General features: G+C 47.9%; 2 protein-coding genes and 1 pseudogene across 6 annotated transcripts in view; 2 read left to right on the top strand and 1 right to left on the bottom strand.

Annotated features, from left to right (window-relative positions):
• The window catches only part of ELMOD3 (ELMO domain containing 3), a 40,822-nt gene extending 40,523 nt beyond the window's left edge, over positions 1-299 (bottom strand). For 2 of the 4 annotated variants that reach the window (XM_055241500.2, XM_055241504.2), the window contains exon 1: positions 135-299. The gene's annotated coding sequence lies outside the window, so the exon portion shown is untranslated. The remainder of the gene's footprint in view (positions 1-134) is intronic. The other 2 variants (XM_055241501.1, XM_055241502.1) reach the window with 1 other exon arrangement.
• On the top strand, positions 254-11,828 carry RETSAT (retinol saturase). 2 transcript variants are annotated; one of them, XM_055241499.2, is made up of 11 exons: positions 254-644; positions 3,116-3,298; positions 3,959-4,200; positions 4,735-4,936; positions 5,401-5,598; positions 8,900-9,019; positions 9,183-9,321; positions 9,585-9,694; positions 9,768-9,934; positions 10,148-10,307; positions 10,565-11,828. In XM_055241499.2, exons 1-11 carry the CDS (start codon positions 473-475, stop codon positions 10,702-10,704), a joined length of 1,833 nt encoding a protein of 610 aa, XP_055097474.1. In that variant the 5' UTR covers positions 254-472; the 3' UTR covers positions 10,705-11,828. The 2 variants fall into 2 exon arrangements, with proteins under 2 accessions (XP_055097474.1, XP_063473638.1); XM_063617568.1 differs by lacking the exon at positions 3,116-3,298 and having other exon boundaries at positions 347-644.
• A 146-nt stretch (positions 11,829-11,974) lies between these two features.
• LOC129461972 (phosphatidylethanolamine-binding protein 1-like) lies at positions 11,975-12,881 on the top strand (annotated as a pseudogene).
• Positions 12,882-22,088: the final 9,207 nt, after the last annotated feature.

Raw genomic sequence — 22,088 nt, 5'->3', positions numbered from 1 at the left:
TTACAACTCTGGGCTTTGTCTCGCCCCATAGTGATCATTTCCACCGGATCACATTCTCCCTTCCTTCTCAGGCCGGCTGCTAGCTCCGCACAGGCACCAACCACTCCCCTTGGCAGGCGTTAACGCGTTCTCACCGTTAACAGAGCTTTCCAAACTTAGGGGTCCCGCCGCCTCGGCTAGGCCTCATCTGCTCATGCGCACAGCCTCTTCCGTGCTGTCGCCCCTGGCCCCAAGAACTACATTTCCCAGTAGGCAATGGAAAACCCGCGCAGCAAAAGAAATACGGAGAGCCGGGAGGGTCAATCGTCACCGGAGAGTTGGCGCTTCGCTCGCTCGCTGGCTGGCTGGTTAATCAGTGCTCAAAGCTGCCTCTGCCTCCTCACTGGAGAGCGAACTAGCCCGGGCGGAGCCACAGTTCTAGAGGCTGAGCGCAGTCGGAGCTGTCCTATTTACCCGACCCGACGCCGGCGTGATGTGGCTTCCGCTGGTGCTACTCCTGGCCGTGCTGCTACTGGCCGTCCTCTGCAAAGTTTACTTGGGACTATTCTCTGGCAGCTCCCCGAATCCTTTCTCCGAAGATGTCAAACGGCCACCAGCGCCCCTGGTAACTGACAAGGAGGCCAGGAAGAAGGTTCTCAGACAAGGTAGCAGGAGGGACCCTGGGGTCCGGGGCTGCACTCGAGGCATTCTCACAGGTTTGGGTTCTCATTTTGCCAAGGCAGCCGCTACCAGACCTGGGCCTCAGTTTCCCCATATGTAAAGTTCTGGGAGGGCTTCCTTGCACTTGGAGGAGCCCCGCTTTAGTGTCCGACACTGTCGATAGCCTTCGCCCTAGCTGGCCCCGGGAATAGTAGTCCCAAGGGTGCGGTCATTGTCCTTGGTTTGCAAGGTCTTGGCACCCGCCCTGCCACTTGTAATCCCCGCAGCTCACGGACTGATAAGAGACATTCCTCCACTTGGTTCCAGGACCTTAACTTTTTCACCTACCCTCTCATGAGAGCTCAGGGGTGTGGGGGAGCAGCACAGAAATGTGTCCCAACCTGCATAGGAAATTGCATTTTGCCCGTCCGGTGATTTAACAGGCTCTGCATGTCCCGACTCATAAGGATTGAACCCTAGTTCTGAAACTCTGGCAGAGGTTCAACAAAGTGCCTCAGGCTCAGAGCCTGCTCTCCACTCTCATCTTTAAAACATATTTTGTGGTTGCTTCTAGGGTTTAAAGAGTTCTGCTGCTTTAAAAAATAATGGATCACCTGTTTGATCTACAGAGTCCCTCTCACTTGTAAATTTTAGCATTCTCCGTGTCATATCTTGCTACACAATCAGAGACAGTACTGTTCTAAGTGGAAGGACTAATCATCTGGACTTCTGAGAACTGAGTTTTAGCTTGGACTCTGTCACTAATTTGCTGCATAACCATTAGCACCTACCTGGGCTGGTCTAAAAATGAGATGACTAGCTTAACTGCTTTTCAAACCGGGTTGTGGTCTGTTAGTGGGCTATGAAATCAATTTAGTGAGTTGCAACTGGCATTATTTATTTATTTATTGAAACAGAGTCTCGCTCTGTTGCCCAAGCTAGAGTGCAGTGGCGCGATCTCCGCTCACCGCAACTTCCGCCTCCTGGGTTCAAGTGATTATCGTGCCTCAGCCTCCCGAGTAGTGTGCATGCCCAGCTAATTTTTGTATTTTTAGTAGACACAGGGTTTCACCATGTTGTCTAGGCTCTCGAACTCCTGGCCTCAAGCGATCCACCCACCTCGGCCTCCCAAAGTGTTGGGATTACAGGCGTGAGCCATCGCGCCCGGCCGCAGCTAGTATTTTAGAATGCAGTAGAATAGAAAATATCAGAATGCATTATACATAGTTCCACTAAGTATTGTATTGTGACACTTGTTTCATATATTTATTTTATATACTTACATGTGAAATTTTTTTTACTATTGATCTCTCTAAAAACATTCAAAAAATAAGCAGTTTGCCAAGTTCTCTTGCATCTTGAAACATCCCAGATCTCAGTTCTTTGCCAGTGATTGTTAAAGAACAGATCATGTATCGGAAGTACCCATATAGCACCACTTGCTATCCAGTTTTGTCTTCTGAGAAGGTGCTGCCTCCCTCAGCACTGCCTCCAGACTTGCCCTATGGGAGGGGCTGGTGCTGTGATTTCTCAGAGCTGCAGCCTCTGCGCAGTTCTGTCCTGCCCAAGCCTTTCCATCAGGACCTGGAAGAGTCACTATAGGACCCAGCTATTCCAATGTTGCTTGCAGACCCTGCATCTTCCAAAGAAACCGGCTTGTGGGCTGGGCGTGGTGGCTCATGCCTGTAATCCCAGCACTTTGGGAGGCCGAGGTGGGTGGATCACTTGAGGCCAGGAGTTCAAGATCAGCCTGGGCAACACAGCAAGACTTTGGCTCTATAAAACATAAAATAGGCCGGGCGTGGTGGCTCATGCCTGTAATCCCAGCACTTTGGGAGGCCAAGGCAGGCGGATCACGAGGTCAGGAGATGGAGACCATCCTGGCTAACATGGTGAAACCCCATCTCTACTAAAGAATATTTTAAAAAAAAATTAGCCAGGCGTGGTGGCGGGCACCTGTAGTCCCAGCTACTCGGGAGGCTGAGGCAGGAGAATGGTGTGAACCCAGGAGGCGGAGCTTGCAGTAAGCGGAGATTGCGCCACTGCACTCCAGCCTGGGTGACAGAGCGAGACTCCGCCTTCAAAAATAAATAAATACAAATGAAAATAAAAATAAATTAGCCAGGCATGGTGGCATGCACCTGTAGTCCCAGCTACTCGGGAACCAGAGGCAGGAGGATTGCTTGAGGGCGGGAGTTCAAGGCTGCAGTGAGCTGTGATCACATCACTGCACTTCATCCTGGGCCAGAGTGTGACTCTGTCTCAAAAAACGAAAAACCAAAATGCCAAATCTGCCTGGCTGGTTCTGAGTATTCTCAGGTAAAATGTTTGAAACCTGTTAGTCAAGAGTTCTGTGCCAAACTGCTCTAGAGTTTTCTTGCCCTGTACAAGCTAGAGAAGTCTTCTTTGGTTTCCCTATCTTTGCTATTTCCCTGCCCCTGCCTGAGAAACCCACCCTTTGGCCCTTCTGCTGTAGCTTTTTCAGCCAACCAAGTGCCGGAGAAGCTGGATGTGGTGGTAATTGGCAGTGGCTTTGGGGGCCTGGCTGCAGCTGCAATTCTAGCTAAAGCTGGCAAGCGAGTCCTGGTGCTGGAACAACATACCAAGGCAGGGGGCTGCTGTCATACCTTTGGAAAGAATGGCCTTGAATTTGACACAGGTAAGGCTTGTGTGGAAAAGGGTTGGGAGCATGGCTATATGTTGAAGAGGCTTGGAGCAGCCCTTGTGGGGTGCTACGGAGCATTTCTGTTGTTTTGGAAGTGCCATCTTCTCTCTGGGCACTTTTTTTGTTTGTTTGTTTCAGACAGAGTCTCACTTCATCACCCAGGCTGGAGCACAGTGGTGTGATCCCAGCTTACTCTAACCTCTACCTCCTGAGTTCAAGTGATTCTCATGCCTCAGTCACCCGAGTGGCTGGGATTACACTCAGTAATCCCACCAAGTGGGCCACCACACCCTGCTAATTTTTTTGTATTTTAGTAGAGATGGGGTTTCTCCATGTTGGCCAGGCTGGTCTCAAACTCCTGACCTCAAGTGATCCACCTCCCTCTGCCTCCCAAAGTGTTGGGATTACAGGTGTGAGCCACTGTGCCCAGCCTCTGGGCACTTTTCTTATGTGACAGCATAGCTACTGGGAGTCGAACCGGGCAGGGATCTGGTGGTTTCTGCTGTGACACCTCCCTACAGACAGGGTGGGCAGCTCACTCTGGACGTGAACTTGGCCAGGCCAGATAACCTCTTCCACCTCACTTCCTCAGCCACCTTTCCAGGGCTCAATCCCCATATCCCTTTACTACCTTGTTTTTCCATCTCCCAACAGGAATCCATTACATTGGGCGTATGGAGGAGGGCAGCATTGGCCGTTTTATCTTGGACCAGATCACTGAAGGGCAGCTGGACTGGGTTCCCCTGTCCTCTCCTTTTGACATCATGGTACTGGAAGGGCCCAATGGCCGAAAGGAGTACCCCATGTACAGTGGAGAGAAAGCCTACATTCAGGGCCTCAAGGAGAAGTTTCCACAGGAGGAAGCTATCATTGACAAGTATATAAAGCTGGTTAAGGTAACATGGACATGCTGAGGACTCAGAGTTTGTTCCTAATAAGACTGACTTTCTTCATTATTAGTGGAGGCACTGTGGGTGGAGAGTGCAGTGGGGGAGGCAGGAAGGGAGGAAGAGTCACATCTGTTCTTAGCTCAGCCTCCACCCAAGTCCATCCAGTTCTCCATCTCTCTCTGGAGCCTTGGCTGTACGGCTGCTGCTGTCACCCTGGCCTCTGGGGATGCCCTGCTCTCCTCCCTGGCTAGGCTGGCTTCCGTGACATCAGATCACTATTCCTTTTTACTGCATCTGAGACCAGATTGGGATTTTTGAAAAGGAATTTGAGCAGGAAAATAAAAAGCAAAAAAAGGACTCATCCAAGTGTAGGATGGGAAAAATTCACAGAGTATAGATTTTTTAAAAATATTCAAATTCAGCAAAGTTCAGTCAGTGGTAAGTGTTGCTGGATCCTCGGGCTGGTCCAGGCTATGGGGATAGCAGTTCTGTCACAGCGGTTCTAGACGTGAGGCCTGCTGTCCTCATTCACTCCCCTAGGTGGTATCCAGTGGAGCCCCTCATGCCATCCTGTTGAAGTTCCTCCCATTGCCTGTGGTTCAGCTCCTCGACAGGTGTGGGCTGCTGACTCGTTTCTCTCCATTCCTTCACTCATCCACCCAGAGCCTGGCTGAGGTCCTGCAGCAGCTGGGGGCCTCCTCTGAGCTCCAGGCAGTGCTCAGCTACATCTTCCCCACTTACGGTGGGTACTGGCCCTGGGCTCTGGGCAGCTTCTGGAGGAGGAAGGGCTGCCCTCTCATCTCTCAATCTTTCTTCTCGACCCTGCCTGGCTGACTGATATGGAGCTGTGTAAACCCCAGGCCCTCTGGAGCTTGTGGATGAGAAGTCTGGCCCCCTGCTGGACTCCTTGGTCAAAATTCTCTTCATCCATGCTTTGGATGATTTTTCAGTTCAACCAACACTGTCCTGCCTGGTCTGGCAGCATGGCAGTTTGCAGGGAGGATATTCCTACTGGTGCCAAGATCTCTAAGGTACCCCATGTCTGGATGGAAAGGCTCCTCTGGCTGCCTTGGACCCTGAGGAACACGTGGTTCCTCGGATAGACTGGGCTGTGTGTTATGATCTCACAGAATTCCACGTTCCTTTCTGAATGGTGCTGGTGCCTGCTCTTGCCTGCTCAACACCCTTCCTTCCTTCCTTCTGCAGGTGTCACCCCCAGCCACAGTGCCTTTTCCATGCACGCCCTGCTGGTTAACCACTACATGAAAGGAGCCTTTTATCCCCGAGGGGGTTCCAGTGAAATTGCCTTCCACACCATCCCTGTGATTCAGCGGGCTGGGGGCGCTGTCCTTACAAAGGCCACTGTGCAGAGTGTGTTGCTGGACTCAGCTGGGAAAGCCTGTGGTGAGAGCCCTGCCCTACCCTGCCCTTCTGGGTCCCTGGGTTGGTGTGGGCAAGACCTGGGGTCTCCCTGAGACTGGAAGGAGTAGGAGAACTGACCTCCTCATGGGCGCTAAAGGTGAGAATCTGCCCCAGAGCAGGGTCCGGGGATAGTGATTAGTCCAGAAATAAAAAGGAAGCAGGAAAGATAAAGGATTGGCTGGGCATAGTGGTCCACGCCTGTAACCCCAGCACTTTGGGAGGCTGAGATGGGAGGATCACTTGAGCCCAGGAATTTGAGATCAGCCTGGGCAACATGGTTAAACCCTGTCTCTTTAAAAAACAAAACAAAACAAAACAGAAAAATATGGCTGGGCATGGTGGCTCACGCCTGTAATCCCAGCACTTTGGGAGGCCGAGGCAGGCGGCTCACGAGGTCAGGAGTTCGAGACCAGCCTGGCCAATATGGTGAAACCCTGTCTCTACTAAAAATACAAAAATTAGCTGGACATGGTGGCACACACCTATACTCCCAGCTACTTGGGAGGCTGAGGCGGAAGAATTGCTTGAACCCAGGAGGTAGAGGTTGCAGTGAGCTGAGATCGTGCCACCGCACTCCAGCCTGGGCGACAGAGCAAGACGCCATCTCAAAAAAAAAAAAAAGAAAAGAAAAGAAAAATAAAGGATTGCATGGTCCTCAAAGAACAGTATTTATTTAATAGATAAAATTATTATTATTTACCCAGTAATCTATGACTGTCTTCTTTTTTTTTTTTTTTTGAGATGGAGTCTTGCTCTGTTGCCCAGGCTGGAGTGCAGTGGTGCGATCTCGGCTCACTGCAAGCTCCGCCTCCTAGGTTCATGCCATTTTCCCACCTCAGCCTCCCGCGTAGCTGAGACTACAGGTGCCCGCCACCACGCCCAGCTAATTTTTTGTATTTTTAATAGAGACAGGGTTTCACCATGTGTTAGTCAGGATGGTCTCGATCTCCTGATCTTGTGATCCGCCCACCTTGGCCTCCCAAAGTGCTGGGATTATAGGCGTGAGCCACTGAGACCAGCCGACTGTCTTCTTGAGTGTAGAGACTGTCTTTTATCTTTGTATCTATAAATCTTAGCGCATATTGGAGGCTCAATAAATGCTGTTCAGTGGCCGATAGAATGAATGAGTAACTTTGGGTTCCACAGGATAGTATGGAGGCCAGAAAGGTTCCCTGCCTCTATCTGTAAAGTGGGGCCCAGAACCTTATTACCCTGGCTCAGGTTGATGCTGTAACCTGCACAGGGACTCAGAATCCCAGTATAAATGAACTCTTGGAATAGAAGGTCTGTGCAAGAAGGACTCTGTTAAACAGAATAGGCCATCTATGACTAATGGGTGCTTCAAGAGGCCAGGGAAGCAGACAAAAAGAGGCCTGGGAAAAACTGGGCTGATGTAAACATGCATTTATCAGAGGAACCTTTCAAGGAGGTGATAAGCGGGGGGCCCAGTGCAAAATGAAAAATCAAGGAGAAAAGGCCATCAGTGATCTGAGAGAATCCATTAGTAGAAGAGACTGATAAGTTACTGGGTGGTAAGAGAGAGGTGGCTGTCAGTTGGGCAAGGTTTTCTCTGATGTCCATGAACAAGTTCTCCTATCAGCTGAAAGGGGTCCAGGAAGCAAGGTAGGTTTATCAGTTGAGTTAAATACAATCCAGATATATTTGTTTGTTTTTCAAGTGCTAGGTAATAAAAGATAGAGATAAAAGAGGCCGGGCGCAGTGGCTCATGCCTGTAATCCCAGCACTTTGGGTGGCCAAGGCAGGCGGATCACCTGAGGTTGGGAGTTCGAGACCAGCCTGGCCAACATGGTGAAACCCTGTCTTTACTAAAAATACAAAAATTAGCCAGGGCCAGGCGCGGTGGCTCACGCCTGTAATCTCAGCACTTTGGGAGGCCGAGGTGGGTGGATCACAAGGTCAGGAGTTTGAGACCAGCCTGGCCAATATGGTGAAACCCTGTCTTTACTAAAAATACCAAAATTAGCCAGGCACGGTGCTGGGAGCCTGTAACCCTAGCTACTTGGAGGCCAGGGCAGGAGAATCGCTTGAACTTGGGAGGCAGAGGTTGCAGTGAGCTGAGATTGCACCACTGCACTCCAGCCTGGGCAACAGAGTGAGGCTTCGTCTTAAGAAAGAAAAAGCATTCATTTACGTGCCATCTGGAGGCATGTGCTAAGGATGGGGGTAACAGACAGCACAGTGGAACAGGGGAAACCTCCTGGAGGCACAGGTGTTGGAGCCGAGTAATAAAGGGTGAGATGAAGCCAGCAAGCAGATGAGGTTGGAGAATATTCCAGGAAGGGGAAGCAGCATGTGCAAAGGTGTGGAGATATGAAAGAGCTGAGTGTTTTCAGGCATCCAGAAGTATTAGGTTGAACAATAAGAAACTGCCATTTTTGTAGGTAAGAAATGGTTGACTCTCAGCTGTTTGATATTGGTTCTGCCTAATAGTTTAGTGGGAGTTTAGTGAGAGTGACCAGAGATGGATGGAGCTGGACACACAGAAGGGACCACATTGCACAGGCTGCTGTAAGATTTTGGAGGTTCTCTTATCCAGGATGAGGCATCATTGCAGGGTTTTATTTTTATTTTATTCATTCATTCATTCATTCATTCATTTTTTTAGATACACAGTCTCACTCTATTGCCCAGGCTACAGTGCAGTAGTGTCATCATAGCTCACTGTAGCATTTAACTCCTGGGCTGAACCCATTCCTCTGGCTGAGGAGATAGGACTACAGGTGTGCACAATCCCATACAGCTTAATTTAAATTTTTTTTTTTCTGTAGAGACAGGGTCTCACTTTGTTGCCCAGGCTGGTCTTGAACTCCTGTACACAAGCAATCAGTCCTCTTACCTCAGACTCCCAAAGCACTGGGAGTACAGGCATGAGCCACTGTGCCCAGCCCCGATTGGAGGGTATTAAAGAGTATTTGGAAACAACTCTGGCAGCAGAGAAAAGGGCCTAGATTTCCAGTGGAAGGTCTTTAGCCCTTGAGCTTTGTCTGGGATTTGGCTCAAACACAGAGTACACACAAACATACACACACAGGTGGGTACAGTGCTAGGGAAAGTAAGCCCAAGCAGTTGTAGGATAGTGTGAAAGCACCTGAAGATATTCACTCACTTTGCATTTTCCCAGGGGCCTGCCCTGCCTGAGTCCCGGTAGCTGGACTCCAAGGTCTGAGAAATGGGCACAGGCAGAGAGAGATCCATGGGAGCTGTGGGCCTTCCTCTTCATCCCGGAGCTCACAGACCCTCAGCCAAGCTCTTGTGCCTGCAGGTGTCAGTGTGAAGAAGGGGCATGAGCTGGTGAACATCTATTGCCCCATCGTGGTCTCCAACGCAGGACTGTTCAACACCTATGAACACCTACTGCCGGGGAATGCCCGCTGCCTGCCAGGTAAAAGGCGGGTCTGCACTGCCCCTCTTGCAGGTTCCCCAATGTGTCCCCTTCTGGACCCAACTTGCTCCGTCTGGGTCATGCTTCTCCTCTTCTTGGCCGGCCCTCTCATTGTCCTTAAGCAACAAGGTGCCTCACAGGCACCAACCACTCCCCTTGGCAGGTGTGAAGCAGCAGCTGGGGACAGTGCGGCCCGGCTTAGGCATGACCTCTGTTTTCATCTGCCTGCGAGGCACCAAGGAAGACCTGCGTCTGCCGTCTACCAACTACTATGTTTACTATGACACGGACATGGACCAGGCGTAAGGCGCGCGCGCGCGTGTGTGTGTGTGTGTGTGTGTGTGTGTGTGGCCCGTGCCTCCCTGCTTGACTCAGAGAATGAGCAGAGATTATGGAATGGGAGGAAGCGGGCAATTTCTAATTTGCTCCTGGAAGTTTGTCACGCCAAGGCTGTGGCTCAGCTTCACCCCTGTGGGGAGTCCCTAGGGATGAGCAGTCCTTGCAGTGGTTCTGGGGTTTTGAGGACAAAAACCTGGAGATTGCACCACACTCTTGTCACACGCAGGATGGAGCGCTACGTCTCCATGCCCAGGGAAGAGGCTGCAGAACACATCCCTCTTCTCTTCATCGCTTTCCCATCAGCCAAAGATCCGACCTGGGAGGACCGATTCCCAGGTGGGGCTGCAGGTCCCGGGTGAGGGGGTGGAGGGAGGGGCTGGGCAGTAGTAATATCAGCTCTGATCCCCAGGCCGGTCCACCATGATCATGCTCATACCCAGCGCCTACGAGTGGTTTGAGGAGTGGCAGGAGGAGCTGAAGGGAAAGCGGGGCAGTGACTATGAGACCTTCAAAAACTCCTTTGTGGAAGCCTCTATGTCAGTGGTCCTGAAACTGTTCCCACAGCTGGAGGGGAAGGTAGGGGGTAAAGTATCTGGGGGGGTGACGGACCTCACGGTGCCATTTCTGCCCTTTCCTTGAGATAGAGGAATCAGGCCTCAAGATATCTGAGCCCCAGGGAAGGACAGGGCACCCATCCCTGGAGTCAGCAAATGGGAAAGAGCAGAAGAGGGAGGGGAGCCAGGATCTCACGTGCCTGCCCCACCCTTTGGCTGCCCTTTGTGCCCTCAGGTGGACAGTGTGACTGCAGGATCCCCACTCACCAACCAGTTCTATCTGGCTGCTCCCCGAGGTGCCTGCTACGGGGCTGACCATGACCTGGGCCGCCTGCACCCTCGTGTGATGGCCTCCTTGAGGGCCCAGAGCCCCATCCCCAACCTCTATCTGACAGGTATACTCACCACCCCATGTTGTCAGGACCTGAGACCCTGGGCCCCTGTCGCCCAACGTCCTCTGTTCCTGTCCTCAGGCCCTGCTGTTCCCTGCAGCCTCCCATCCCCTGAGCAGGGCTGCCTGGGCAGGCTGTGGCCTCGATCTGATTGGAGCCAGCTCTGGGTGGCCCTCATGTGGAGGGAAGAGCACCAGGGCCCCACCCTTCCCTGGGCCTGCCTGGGTGCGCACTCAGGGGCCTCTGCTCTTGCCTCCTAGGCCAGGATATCTTCACCTGTGGGCTGCTCGGGGCCCTGCAAGGTGCCCTGCTGTGCAGCAGCGCCATCCTGAAGCGGAATTTGTACTCAGACCTTAAGGATCTTGATTCTAGGATCCGGGCACAGAAGAAAAAGAATTAGTTCCATCAGGGAGGAGTCAGAGGAATTTGCCCAATGGCTGGGGCATCTCCCTTGACTTACCCATAATGTCTTTCTGCATTAGTTCCTTGCACATATAAAGCACTCTAATTTGGTTCTGATGCCTGAAGAGAGGACTAGTTTAAATCACAATTCCGAATCTGGGGCAATGGAATCATTGCTTCCAGCTGGGGCAGGTGAGATCTTTATGCCTTTTATAACATGCCATCCCTACTAATAGGATATTGACTTGGATAGCTTGATGCCTCCTGACGAGCGGCTCTCTGCATCCCTCACCCATGCCTCCTAACTCAGTGATCAAAGAGAGAGAACCCCTGGCAGTGTTGTCAGCTCAAGCTGGTGGGTTCAGTTCTGTCTTGAGGCTTCTGCTCTCATTCACACTTAGTGCTGCGCTGCACAGTTCTACACTGTGAAGGGAAAAGGGAGACTAATGAGGCTTAACTCAAAACCTGGGCATGGTTTTGGTTGCCATTCCATAGGTTTGGAGAGCTCTAGATCTCTTTTGTGCTGGGTTCAGTGGCTCTTCAGGGGACAGGAAATGCCTGTGTCCAGCCCGGTGTGGTTCTGGAGCTTTGGGGTAACAGTAGGGTTAGTAGGGTGCATGTCAGATGATCCTATCCAATTCATATGGAAGTCCCATGTCTGTCTTCCTTATCATCGGGGTGACATCTGGTTCTCGATGTGCCAGCAGGGACTCAGTACCTGAGCCTCAATCAAGCCTTATCCACCAAATACACAGGGAAGGGTGATGCAGGGAAGGGTGACATCAGGAGTCAGGGCATGGACTGGTAAGATGAATACTTTGCTGGGCTGAAGCAGGCTGCAGGGCATTCCAGGCAAGGGCACAGCAGGGGACAGCGCAGGGAGGTGTGGGGTAAGGGAGGGAAGTCACATCAGAAAAGGGAAAGCCACAGAATGTGTGTGAAGCCCAGAAATGGCATTTGCAGTTAATTAGCACATGTGAGGGTTAGACAGGTAGGTGAATGCAGGCTCAAGGTTTGGAAAAATGACTTTTCAGTTATGTCTTTGGTATCAGACATACGAAAGATCTCTTTGTAGTTCGTGTTAATGTAACATTAATAAATTTATTGATTCCATTGCTTTAACATTTGAAATTTATTTTGGTTTTTTGTTCAAGAAAACAAAACTATTATCGCGATGGCATTTGCAGAAGCTCAGTAAAACACTATATACTGAATAACACCAAAATAAGCTTTAAAAAAATAAAATTAAGTAATTATAAAGTTACAAAAAGTGGGGTCTGCGCCTTCCCGGGCCAGTGTGCTGAGCTCTCTGTGTCGCTGTTGCCACCCGCGCCTGGCCTACTGCGGCACTCCCGGCTGCACGCTCTGCTTGGCCTCGCCATGCCGGTGGACCTCAGCAAGTGGTCGGGGCCCTTGAGCCTGCAAGAAATGGACGAGCAGCCACAGCACCTGCTGCATGTCACCTACACCCAGGCGGCGGTGGACGAGCTGGGCAAAGTGCTGACGCCCACCCAGGTTAAGAATAGACCCACCAGCATTTCGTGGGATGGTCTTGATTCAGGGAAGCTCTACACCTTGGTCCTGACAGACCCGGATGCTCCCAGCAGGAGGGATCCCAAATACAGAGAATGGCATCATTTCCTGGTGGTCAACATGAAGGGCAATGACATCAGCAGTGGCACAGTCCTCTCCGATTATGTGGGCTCGGGGCCTCCCCAAGGGCGCAGGTCTCCACTGCTATGTCTGGCTGGTTTATGAGCAGGACAGGCCACTAAAGTGTGACGAGCCCATCCTCAGCAACCGATCTGGAGACCAGAAGGTGGCGTCCTTCCGTAAAAAGTACGAGCTCGGGGCCCTGGTGGCCGGCACCTGTTACCAGGCTGAGTGGGACGACTATGTGCCCAAACTGTACAAGCAGCTGTCTGGGAAGTAGGGGGTTAGCTTGGGGACCTGAACTGTCCTGGAGGCCCCAAGCCATGTTCCCCAGTTCAGTGTTGCAATGTATAATAGATTTCTCCTCTTCCTGCCCCCTTTGGCACAGGCAAGACCTGACCAGTCAGATGGTGGTTGAGGGTGACTTTTCCTGCTGCCTGGCCTTTATAATTTTACTCACTCACTCTGATTTATGTTTTGATCAAATTTGAACTTCATTTTGGGGGGATATTTTGGTACTGTGATGGGGTCATCAAATTGTTAATCTGAAAATAGCAACCCAGATTAAATGTAAAAAAGAAATATAAAAGAATGTAAAAAAGAAAAAATTGGGGGAAAAAAACCAGGTCTACAGTGATAGAGCAAAGCATCAAAGAATCTTTAAGGGATGTAAAAAAAAAAAAAAAAAAAAAGATTGGTTGCCTCTGCCTTTGTAATCCTGAGTTCAGAATGGTACACAATGTGTTTTTATGGTGATGTCACTCACCTAGACAACCAGAGGCTGGCATTGAGGCTAACCCCCAACACGGTGCATCTCAGATACCTCAATAGGCATCAATATGTTGCTCTGGTCCCTTTAAAGAGCAATCCTGGAAGAAGCAGTAGGGAGAATGGCTTTGCTGTCATTGGGATATGGCCATCTAGACCGGCAGCAGCGCTCGCTGACAGCTTGGGAGGAAACCCTAGATCTGTGTTTGTTAAATTGATCGTTCTTCATGGGGGTAAGAAAAGCTGGTCTGGAGTTGCTGAACATTGCATTAATTGTGCTGTTTGCTTATAGTTGAATAAAAATAGAAACCTGAATGAAAAAAAAAGTTACAAAAAGTGGCCATCTACCGATCGGGCAAACAAAAAATAACAGTTTCAACACTCAGTCATTTATTGCACATGGAGTCTGATGAATTAAAGGAATACCAATCAGAGTGTCGGGGGCTGGTGTATTGGCGTTTGAAGTACCATACAGCTCCGGGCTGGGTGCTTTGGCTCACGCCTGTAATCCCAGCACTTCGGAAGGCCAAGGCAAGTAGATTGCTTGAGCTCGGGAGTTCAAGACCAGTCTGAGCAACATGGCAAGACCCTGTCTCTATAGAAAGTCCCCACCCCACCCCCCCAGAAAAATTAGCTGGGCATGGTGGTGTGCCCCTGTAGTCCCAGCTATTCAGGAGGCTGAGGTGGGAGGATCAGTTGAGTCCGGGAGGTGGAGGTTGCAGTGAGCTAAGATTGTGACACTGCATTCCAGCCTGAGCAAGAGAGTGGGACCCCGTCTCAAAACAAAACAAACAAAAAAACCAAACATATAGCTCAGACCCAAACCCTTTACAGAGGAGTTTCTAAATTGGGAGATTTGGCTAAGTACAATGGCTCATGTCTGTAATCCCAGTATTTTGGGAAGCTGAGGTGGGAGGATTGTTTGAACCCAGGAGTTTGAGGCTGCAGTGAGCTGTGATCACACCACTGCACTCCAGCCAGAGTGACAGAGCAAGACCCTCTCTCTAAAAAAACAAAACAAAACAAATAAACAAATCGGGAGATTTGGTAAATTCACATCTGACCTGTAGAACTACCTGAGTTGAGAGTCACCCTTGGCTCTGGATGTACCGTTTAATTAAAGCTAAAAATCTCTACCCAGGATTCCTACTGGAGCAAGTCACGCCAAGCCCAACCTTCCTAGCAAGAGTTTTCACAGTGTTTTAGCTCTCAACACACTTGCAGCATTCTGCATCAGGTTACCCTGTATAGTCAAGCACAAGAGAAGACACCAGCATCACCAGCAGGGGAATTCTAGAGGTTTAGAATTCTATCAGCACATGTGTCACTAAAAGCCATTATGGGGGGACTATGTCAGAATATATGTAACTAGCTGTCAGGTCTTTCCCAGTTGCCTCAGCCTTTCTACACAGACTGGTCTTCGACTTGCCCTGAGTCCAGAAGTGGACTCTTACAGCAATTCTACTCAGGAATCTATAGCAGGAAAACAAGTTCCTCTATTACTCCATGACTGAAGCACAGATTCGTCTAATAGAAATCACCCTTCACCGGGCGCAGTGGCTCACGCCTGTGAATCCTAGCACTTTGGGAGCCCAGGCAGGCGGATCACCTGAAGTCGGGAGTTCAAGACCAGCCCGAACAATGTGGAGAAACCCTGTCTCTACTAAAAATGCAAAATTAGCCGGGCGTGATGGTGCATGCCTGTAGTCCCAGCTACTCGGGAGGCTGAGGCTGGAGAATCGCTTGAACCAGGGAGGTTGTGGTGAGCTGAGATCGTGCTGTTGCGCTCCAGCCTGGGCAAGAGCGAAACTCCGTCTCAAAAAAAAAAAAAAAAAAAAAAAAAATCACTCTTCACCCAAAAGCTGGGCGCAGAAAGGGAAGCCCTTAGCTGACTATAGGAGGTGCCTCTTGTGGCTCCTCGTGCTTCTTACACACCACCCCTAGCTTGAGTGATGCCTCAGCCAGCTCACCCTCATCCACACAATCTCTAGGAAACATGCTTTGAATATTGTCTTTGAAAAGACAACCATGCAGAAAATAAGCTTTCCTTTAGTGTGCAGTATTTTATTCAGTGCAATTCTAAAGGCAAACTTGAACTCAATTGTACTCTTTCTGCAGAAGAAATGAAACTTCTCAGAGGTTCAAAAGCTGAGCTCTGTGGACTACGTGACAAAGTCTACACATCCACTGCCAACCCTCTTGGTTTCTGCAACCAACCTTTCTTCCTGCTGTCCTCTTTAAGAGCAAAACCCAACATGTATAAGGTCAGAGCAAGTGGTAGCCAGGAGAAGCTTGGGTACCTCTATCATATCCAGAGGGCATGAAGAAAGAAAACATGTCCTCTGCCAAAGGCGAAATGGAGTTTGTGAAGCAGGAGTAGTGGCTCACGCCTGTAATCTCAGCATTTTGGGAGGCCAAGGCGGCCAATCATCCTGAGGTCAGGAGTTCGAGGCCAGCCTGGCCAACATGGCAAAACCTCGTCTCTACTAAAAATATAAAACGTAGCTGAGTGTGGTGGCGAGCGCCTGTAATCACAGCTACACGGGACGCTGAGGCAGGAGAATCGCTTAAACCCAGGGGATGGAGGCTGCAGTGAGCCAAGATCCCACCGTTGCATTCCAGCCTGGGCAACAGAGTGAGATTCCATCTCAAAAAAAAACCAAAAAAAACTACATACTTATCCACCACCACAGAAACAGCAATTAATTAAAATCACACGAAATAATAATAATAATTTATTATTTTGAGATAAAGTCTTGCTCTTCTCTCAGGCTGGAGTGCAGTGGTGCAATCACAGGTCACTGCAGCCTTGACCTCCTGGGCGCAAACAATCCTCCCACCTCAGCCTCCCAAATACCTGGGACAGCAGGCAAGAGCCACATGCCTAATTTGTGTGTGTGTGTGTGTGTGTGTGTGTGTGTGTGTAGAGATGGGGTCTTGCTATGTTTCCCAGGCTGATCTCAAACTCCTGGGCTCAAGCAATCCTCCTACCTGCGGACCCCCCTAAGTGCTGGGATTACAAGTGTGAGCCATCCTGCCTGGCCCCACAAAATGATTTTTAAAGTCAGTTAGAAATCAAACATACATTAGAAAGAAATACACTTGATGGAGAGATGGGAATCCTGACTCTGCTTCACACTGTTCTGTATTATTTTGCATTATTTACATGTAGTTTTTATTCCCCCCAAATTGAAAGAAAAGTTATAATGAAGAAGGGAAACTCCTTAAGGCCAATTATCTGAGAAGCTAGTGGTCCAGCGCTAAATTGTGACACTGACCTCTTGAGGTAGTTAACAGAGATGTTTCTCTTTATGTCTTTTTGCCAGTAGCACACCGCCCTAATTACTCCAGCTTTTTGGTGAGTTTTGAAACTGGGAAGTGTGAATTCTTCAGCTTTGTTCTTTTCCAAGTCTGTTTTTGCTTTTCTATGCCTCTTGCATTTCCATATGTCTTGTGGAATCTGCTTGTCGATTCTGCACCAAGCCAGCTGGAATCTTAATAGAGACTGTGTTTAATAGAGACTGGGTGTAGACCAATTTGGGGATCATAGCCATGTTAACAAAATTCTGTCTTCCAATCCATGAATATAGGCTATCTTTCCATTTCTTTAGGTCTTTAATTTCTTTCAACGTTTTGTAGTTTTCACAATGCAAATTTTGCAATTCTTTTGTTAAATTTATTTCTATGGATTTTTTATACTATTCATAAATGCAATTATTTCTTATTTCATTTTCAGATTGTCCATTGCAAAGGTATAGAAATATAGTTGATTTCTGTATGTTGATCTCAAAGGATGTGGAGAAAATAAACAATGGAAAACAAGGAGATAGTGTTCCAGAAGATAAGTGACCTGACTAGGTATAGCGCTAAAGGCCACAAAGAGGCCTGCAAGGCAAACATTTTACATAAAGTTTTTTTTGTTTGTTTTTTTTCTTTTTGAGATGAAGTCTCACTCTGTTGCCTAAGCTGGAGTATAGTGGCGAGATCATGGCTCACTGCAACCTCCACCTCCTGGGTTCAAGTTATTCTCCTGCCTCAGCCTCCCAAGTAGCTGGGGCTACAGGTGCGCGCCCATGCCCGGCTAATTTCTGTATTTTTAGTAGAGATGCGGTTTCACTATTTTGGCCAGGCTGGTCTTGAACTCCTGACCTCGTGATCCTCCCACCTTGGCCTCCCAAAGTGCTGGGATTACAGGTGTGAGTCACCGTGCCCAGCCTGTTTTGTTTTTTTTTTTTTTAGATAGAATCTCACTCTGTTGCCCAGGCTGGAGGGCAGTGGCAGGATCTCAGCTCACTGCAGCCTCTGCCCCCTGGGTTCAAGCACTTCTTGTGTCTCAGCCTCCCGAGTAGCTGGGATTACAGGCATCCGCCACCATGCCCGGCTAATTTTTGTATTTTTAGCAGAGACGGGGTTTCACCATGTTGGCCATGCTGGTCTCGATCTCCTGACCTCAAGTGATCCGCTGCCTCAGCCTCCCAAAGTGCTGGGATTACAGGTATGAGCCACTGTGCCCGGCCAACATATGGGTTTATAACTTGCTTTATTTTTGGTTAACAATCATATGCACATATTACTATAGGAAAGGAGGACCAACAAAATATTCATGATAATAGCTCTGGATTAAGAATATTTTTCTGGCCAGGTGTGGTGGCTCATATGTGTAATTGCAGCACTTTAGGAAGCTGAGGTGGGAGGATTGCTTGAGCCCAGGAGTTCAAGACCAGCCTGGGCAACATAGTTCAAGACCAGCCTGGGCAATAGCCTGTCTTTACAAAAAGTTTAAAAATTAGCTAGGTGTGGTGGCATGCACCTGTAGTCCCAGCTACTTGGGAGGCTGAGGTGGGAGGATTACTTGAGCCTGGGAGGTCAAGGCTATGGTGAGCTATGGTTGGTCTCAAAAAAAAAAGAAAAAAAAAAGAAATATCTTTCTTATTTTGGTTTATCTTTGTTTTATAATTTTTCTACAATGAACGTATTACAATAATAATTTTAGAGCATTATATGCTACATATAGTGTTAAACACTATATTTTACATGAATAATCTAATTCTTAACATTTTAATTTCCATTTCATAATGAAGAAACAGGCTGGGCGTGGTGGCATACACCTGTAATCTCAGCACTTTGGGAGGCCAAGGTGGGCGGATCACTTGAGGTCAGGAGTTTGAGACCAGCCTGGCCAACATGGTGAAACCCTGTCTCTACTAAAAATACAAAAATTAGCTGGGTGTGGCAGCACACACCTGTAGTCCCAGCTACTCGGGAGGCTGAGGCACGAGAATTGCTCAAATCCAGGACATAGAGGTTGCGGTGTGCCAAGATCACACCACTGCACTCCAGCCTGGGCATCAGAGTGAGACCCTGTCTCAACATAATAATAATAATAAATATTTAAAGTAATTAAGTAGATCGTCCAAGGTCATGTGAATTACTTGTGCAATAAGTATTAAAGAATAACACTTAAGGACTATATTTCTCCCAGCTGTTTGGCAGATTAATAATACTCACTGCTATCAAAGCTTTGGCAAAATAATAGAATTGCTGAATCTTTCTTTCTTTCTTTTCTTTAGAGATTGGTTCTCACTCAGTCACCCAGGCTGGAATGCAGAGATCATAGCTCACTGTAATCTCTAACTCCTGGTCTCAAGCCAGACTAATTTTTAAATTTTTTAAATTGAGACAGGGTCTCAATTTGTTGACCAGGCTGGTCTCAAAACTCCTGGCTTCAAGGGATCCTCTTGTCTTGGCCTCCCAAAGTGCTGGGATTACAGACATGAGCCACTCTACCAGGGCTACTTAATCTTTCTAAGCATTTGTCTTATCTTAAAAGGCACCTAACCAGTACTTAACAATATTTACTAACAATAGAAAGCTAAAAATGATACGGATGTCCAACAGTAAGAGAACTGTCACAATTATGATCAACTAATAGATTACTTTTTATGAAACCATTAACAATCCTGTTTTGAACAATACTTAGTTAGAAAAATTGTTCCTATACATACCTTTGAACTCCATGATTACATTTCCAACTAGATTATTTTCACCTGGCTGTCTCATGGTCCACAGTACACAGAAGAGCAATTAATCATAAGCAAATTCATTTTCTATGCCCCATCCCCATCAGACTTGCTTCTCCATTAGTGTTCCTTCCCTCAGGGAAAGGACACCACCACACCATCTTCACCGTCACTCCTTTCCCCCACACCCAGTCCATCTTCAAGGCCTATTAGTATTACCTTCAGATTTATCTTGAGTCCAATTACTTCCCTCCATTCCCACTGTCCCTATACTAGTCTTACTTGGACTATTGCATCAGTCTCTTAACTCTTAAATTCACTCCTCCCTCCCCACTCAAGTTCTTCATGCTACAACCAGAGTAATATTTAAAAATTTGGCTGAGTCCGGTGGCTCATGCCTGTAATCCCAACACTTTGGGAGGCCGAGGTGGGTGGATCACTTGAGGTTAGGATTTTGAGACCAGCCTGGCCAACATGGTGAAACTCTGCCTCTACTAAAATACAAAAATTAGCTGGGCATGGTGGTGGGCACCTCTAATCCCAGCTACTCGGGAGACTGAAACAGGAGAACTGCTTGAACCCGAGAGGCGGAGGTTGCAGTGAGCCAAGAGTGTACCACTGCACTCCCGCCTGGGCGACAGAATGAGACTCCATCTCAAAAACAAAAATAAAATAAAATAAAAAATAAATTAAAACAATAAAAATTCCCAACCCTTAGCTGGTCTGATGGTATTGGGTTATCAGAACTTATTAACATTAGTATCACTACACTTGGTATTAATATATAACACCCCATTGCTAAATTTGACTGTCTTTAAAAAAATCCCAATTCTGATTCTATCTTTCCCCTACTTAAAACTCTAGCAATATCATTATTGTTAAAATATAAAACCCTGAACATGCCCCACGAGTTCTGCATGATTTGGACTCCTTTCCTCTATTGTCTAGTAATTTGGACACCAGTTCAGGCTTAATAATTTACTGTTCCCTCACCAGACACACATACCCTTGATAAGCCAATACCTTTAAATGTTAGTCAAACATTTATTTAGGGGAGGTAGAAATAATTTTCTTTTCCTTTTTTTTGAGAGAGTCTTGCTCTGTCGCCTAAGCTGGAGTGCAGTGGTGCAGTCTCAGCTGACCGCAACCTCTGCCTCCCAAGTTCAAGTGATTCTCCTGCCTCAGCCTCCTGAGTAGCTGAGATTACAGGCATGCACCACCATGCCCAGCTAAATTTTCTGTATTTTTAGTAGAGACGGGCTTTCACCATGTAGGTCATGCTGGTCTTGAACTCCTGACCTCAAACGATCCGCCTGCCTTGGCCTCCCAAAGTGCTGGAATTACAGGCTTGAGCCACCACACCCAGCCAGAATTTTTTCTTTTCTTTCTTTTATTTTTTCTTTTCTCTTTTCCCCTCCCCTCCCCTCCCCTCGCCCTCCCCTCTCCTCTCCTTTCTTTCTTTTTTTTTTTTTCCATGTTTTGGGACAGAGTCTCACTTTGTTGCCAAGGCTGGAGTGCAGTAACCTGATCACAGTTCACTACAGCCTCCATCTACAACGCTCAAGCAATTCTCCCATCTCAGTGCTCCTGGGACTGTAGGTGCACACCATGCCCAGCTAATTTTTAAAATTATTCGTAGAGACGGGGTTTCACCATGTTGCCCAGGGTGGTCTTGAACTCGTGGGCTCAAACAATCAGCCAGCCTTGGCCTCCCAACCAAAGTGCTGGGATTACAGGCGTGAGCCACTGCACCTGGCCAGAGTTTTCTTTTAGAAACAAATTAATTTACCAGTTCATTTCTTTTACCCTAAGTGGAGTCAAGGTTCTAAATAGTTTGGCAAAAGATTTCTCACTTCCTGTGATTCTTATTTTCTCTTCAGTAATGAGTGTATGTTTGAGAGACATTTTCTTACGACCAGAGAAACATATTAAGAACATATTAATTGTTTTTTAAATTAAAAAATATCCAGCCTGGGCCACAGAGTGAGACCCTGTCTCAAAATAAATAAATAAATAAATAAATAAATAAATAAATAAATAAAGCACTTGTTCCTGAAAATTATATACCACTATGGGTACTATTCTTTGAAATTCTGAAGAATTCTAACTGACTAGAACTGCATATCATGTAAGCCAAATATTGCTCTCAGTAGACTACAGAGGAGTTATTTCCTGTGGCAGCTATAGTTCTTTCTGGCAGGAGTAGGACTAGTTTACATTTCAATCAAAGTTAACTGGCATATGGCTGGACACAGTGGCTCACGCCTGTAATCTCAGCACTTTCGGAGGCCGAGGTGGGTGGATCACTTGAGGTCAGGAGTTTGAGACCAGCCTGGTCAACATGGTGAAACCCCGTCTCTACTAAAAATACAAAAATTAGCCGGGCGTGATGGTGGGTGCCTGTAATCTCAGCTACGCAGTAGTCTGAGGCAGGAGAATCATCTGAACCTGGGAGGCAGAGGCTGCAATGAGCTGAGATCACGCACTCCAGCCTGGGTAACAGAGGGAGACTCCATCTCAAAACAATACAAAACAAAACCCACAAAGTTAACTGCCTTATTTTCTGTTGTACTTTTTGTGCTTAGTAGATTCATGTTCTAGACAATTCTCAGGTCATTTGTTCTTTAACCTGGCTCTGCTCCAGCCTCTTTCCTGCCTTTCTCCTTGTTCTCTATCATCTGACAATCATAGTCTTTAGACTTACACAAAATACCAGGTCCCCACCTGTCTGCAGGCCATTGTATTAGGTTGGTGCAAAAGTAATTGCTGTTTTTGTCAAATGGCAAAAACGCAATTGCTTTTGCACCAACCTAATACATGCTGTACACTCAGCCAGGAAAGCTCATCCTCCTCTTCCCTTCATCTTCACCTGTGACATAGCTACATCCTTTGGTCCTCAGCTTAAAGGTCCCTTCCTCGAATGATCTCATAGTTTCTATAA

This window comes from Symphalangus syndactylus, chromosome 14, assembly GCF_028878055.3.
Source record: "Symphalangus syndactylus isolate Jambi chromosome 14, NHGRI_mSymSyn1-v2.1_pri, whole genome shotgun sequence".
Lineage (NCBI taxonomy): Eukaryota > Metazoa > Chordata > Mammalia > Primates > Hylobatidae > Symphalangus > Symphalangus syndactylus.
This window is presented reverse-complemented; position numbering and strand designations above follow the sequence as displayed.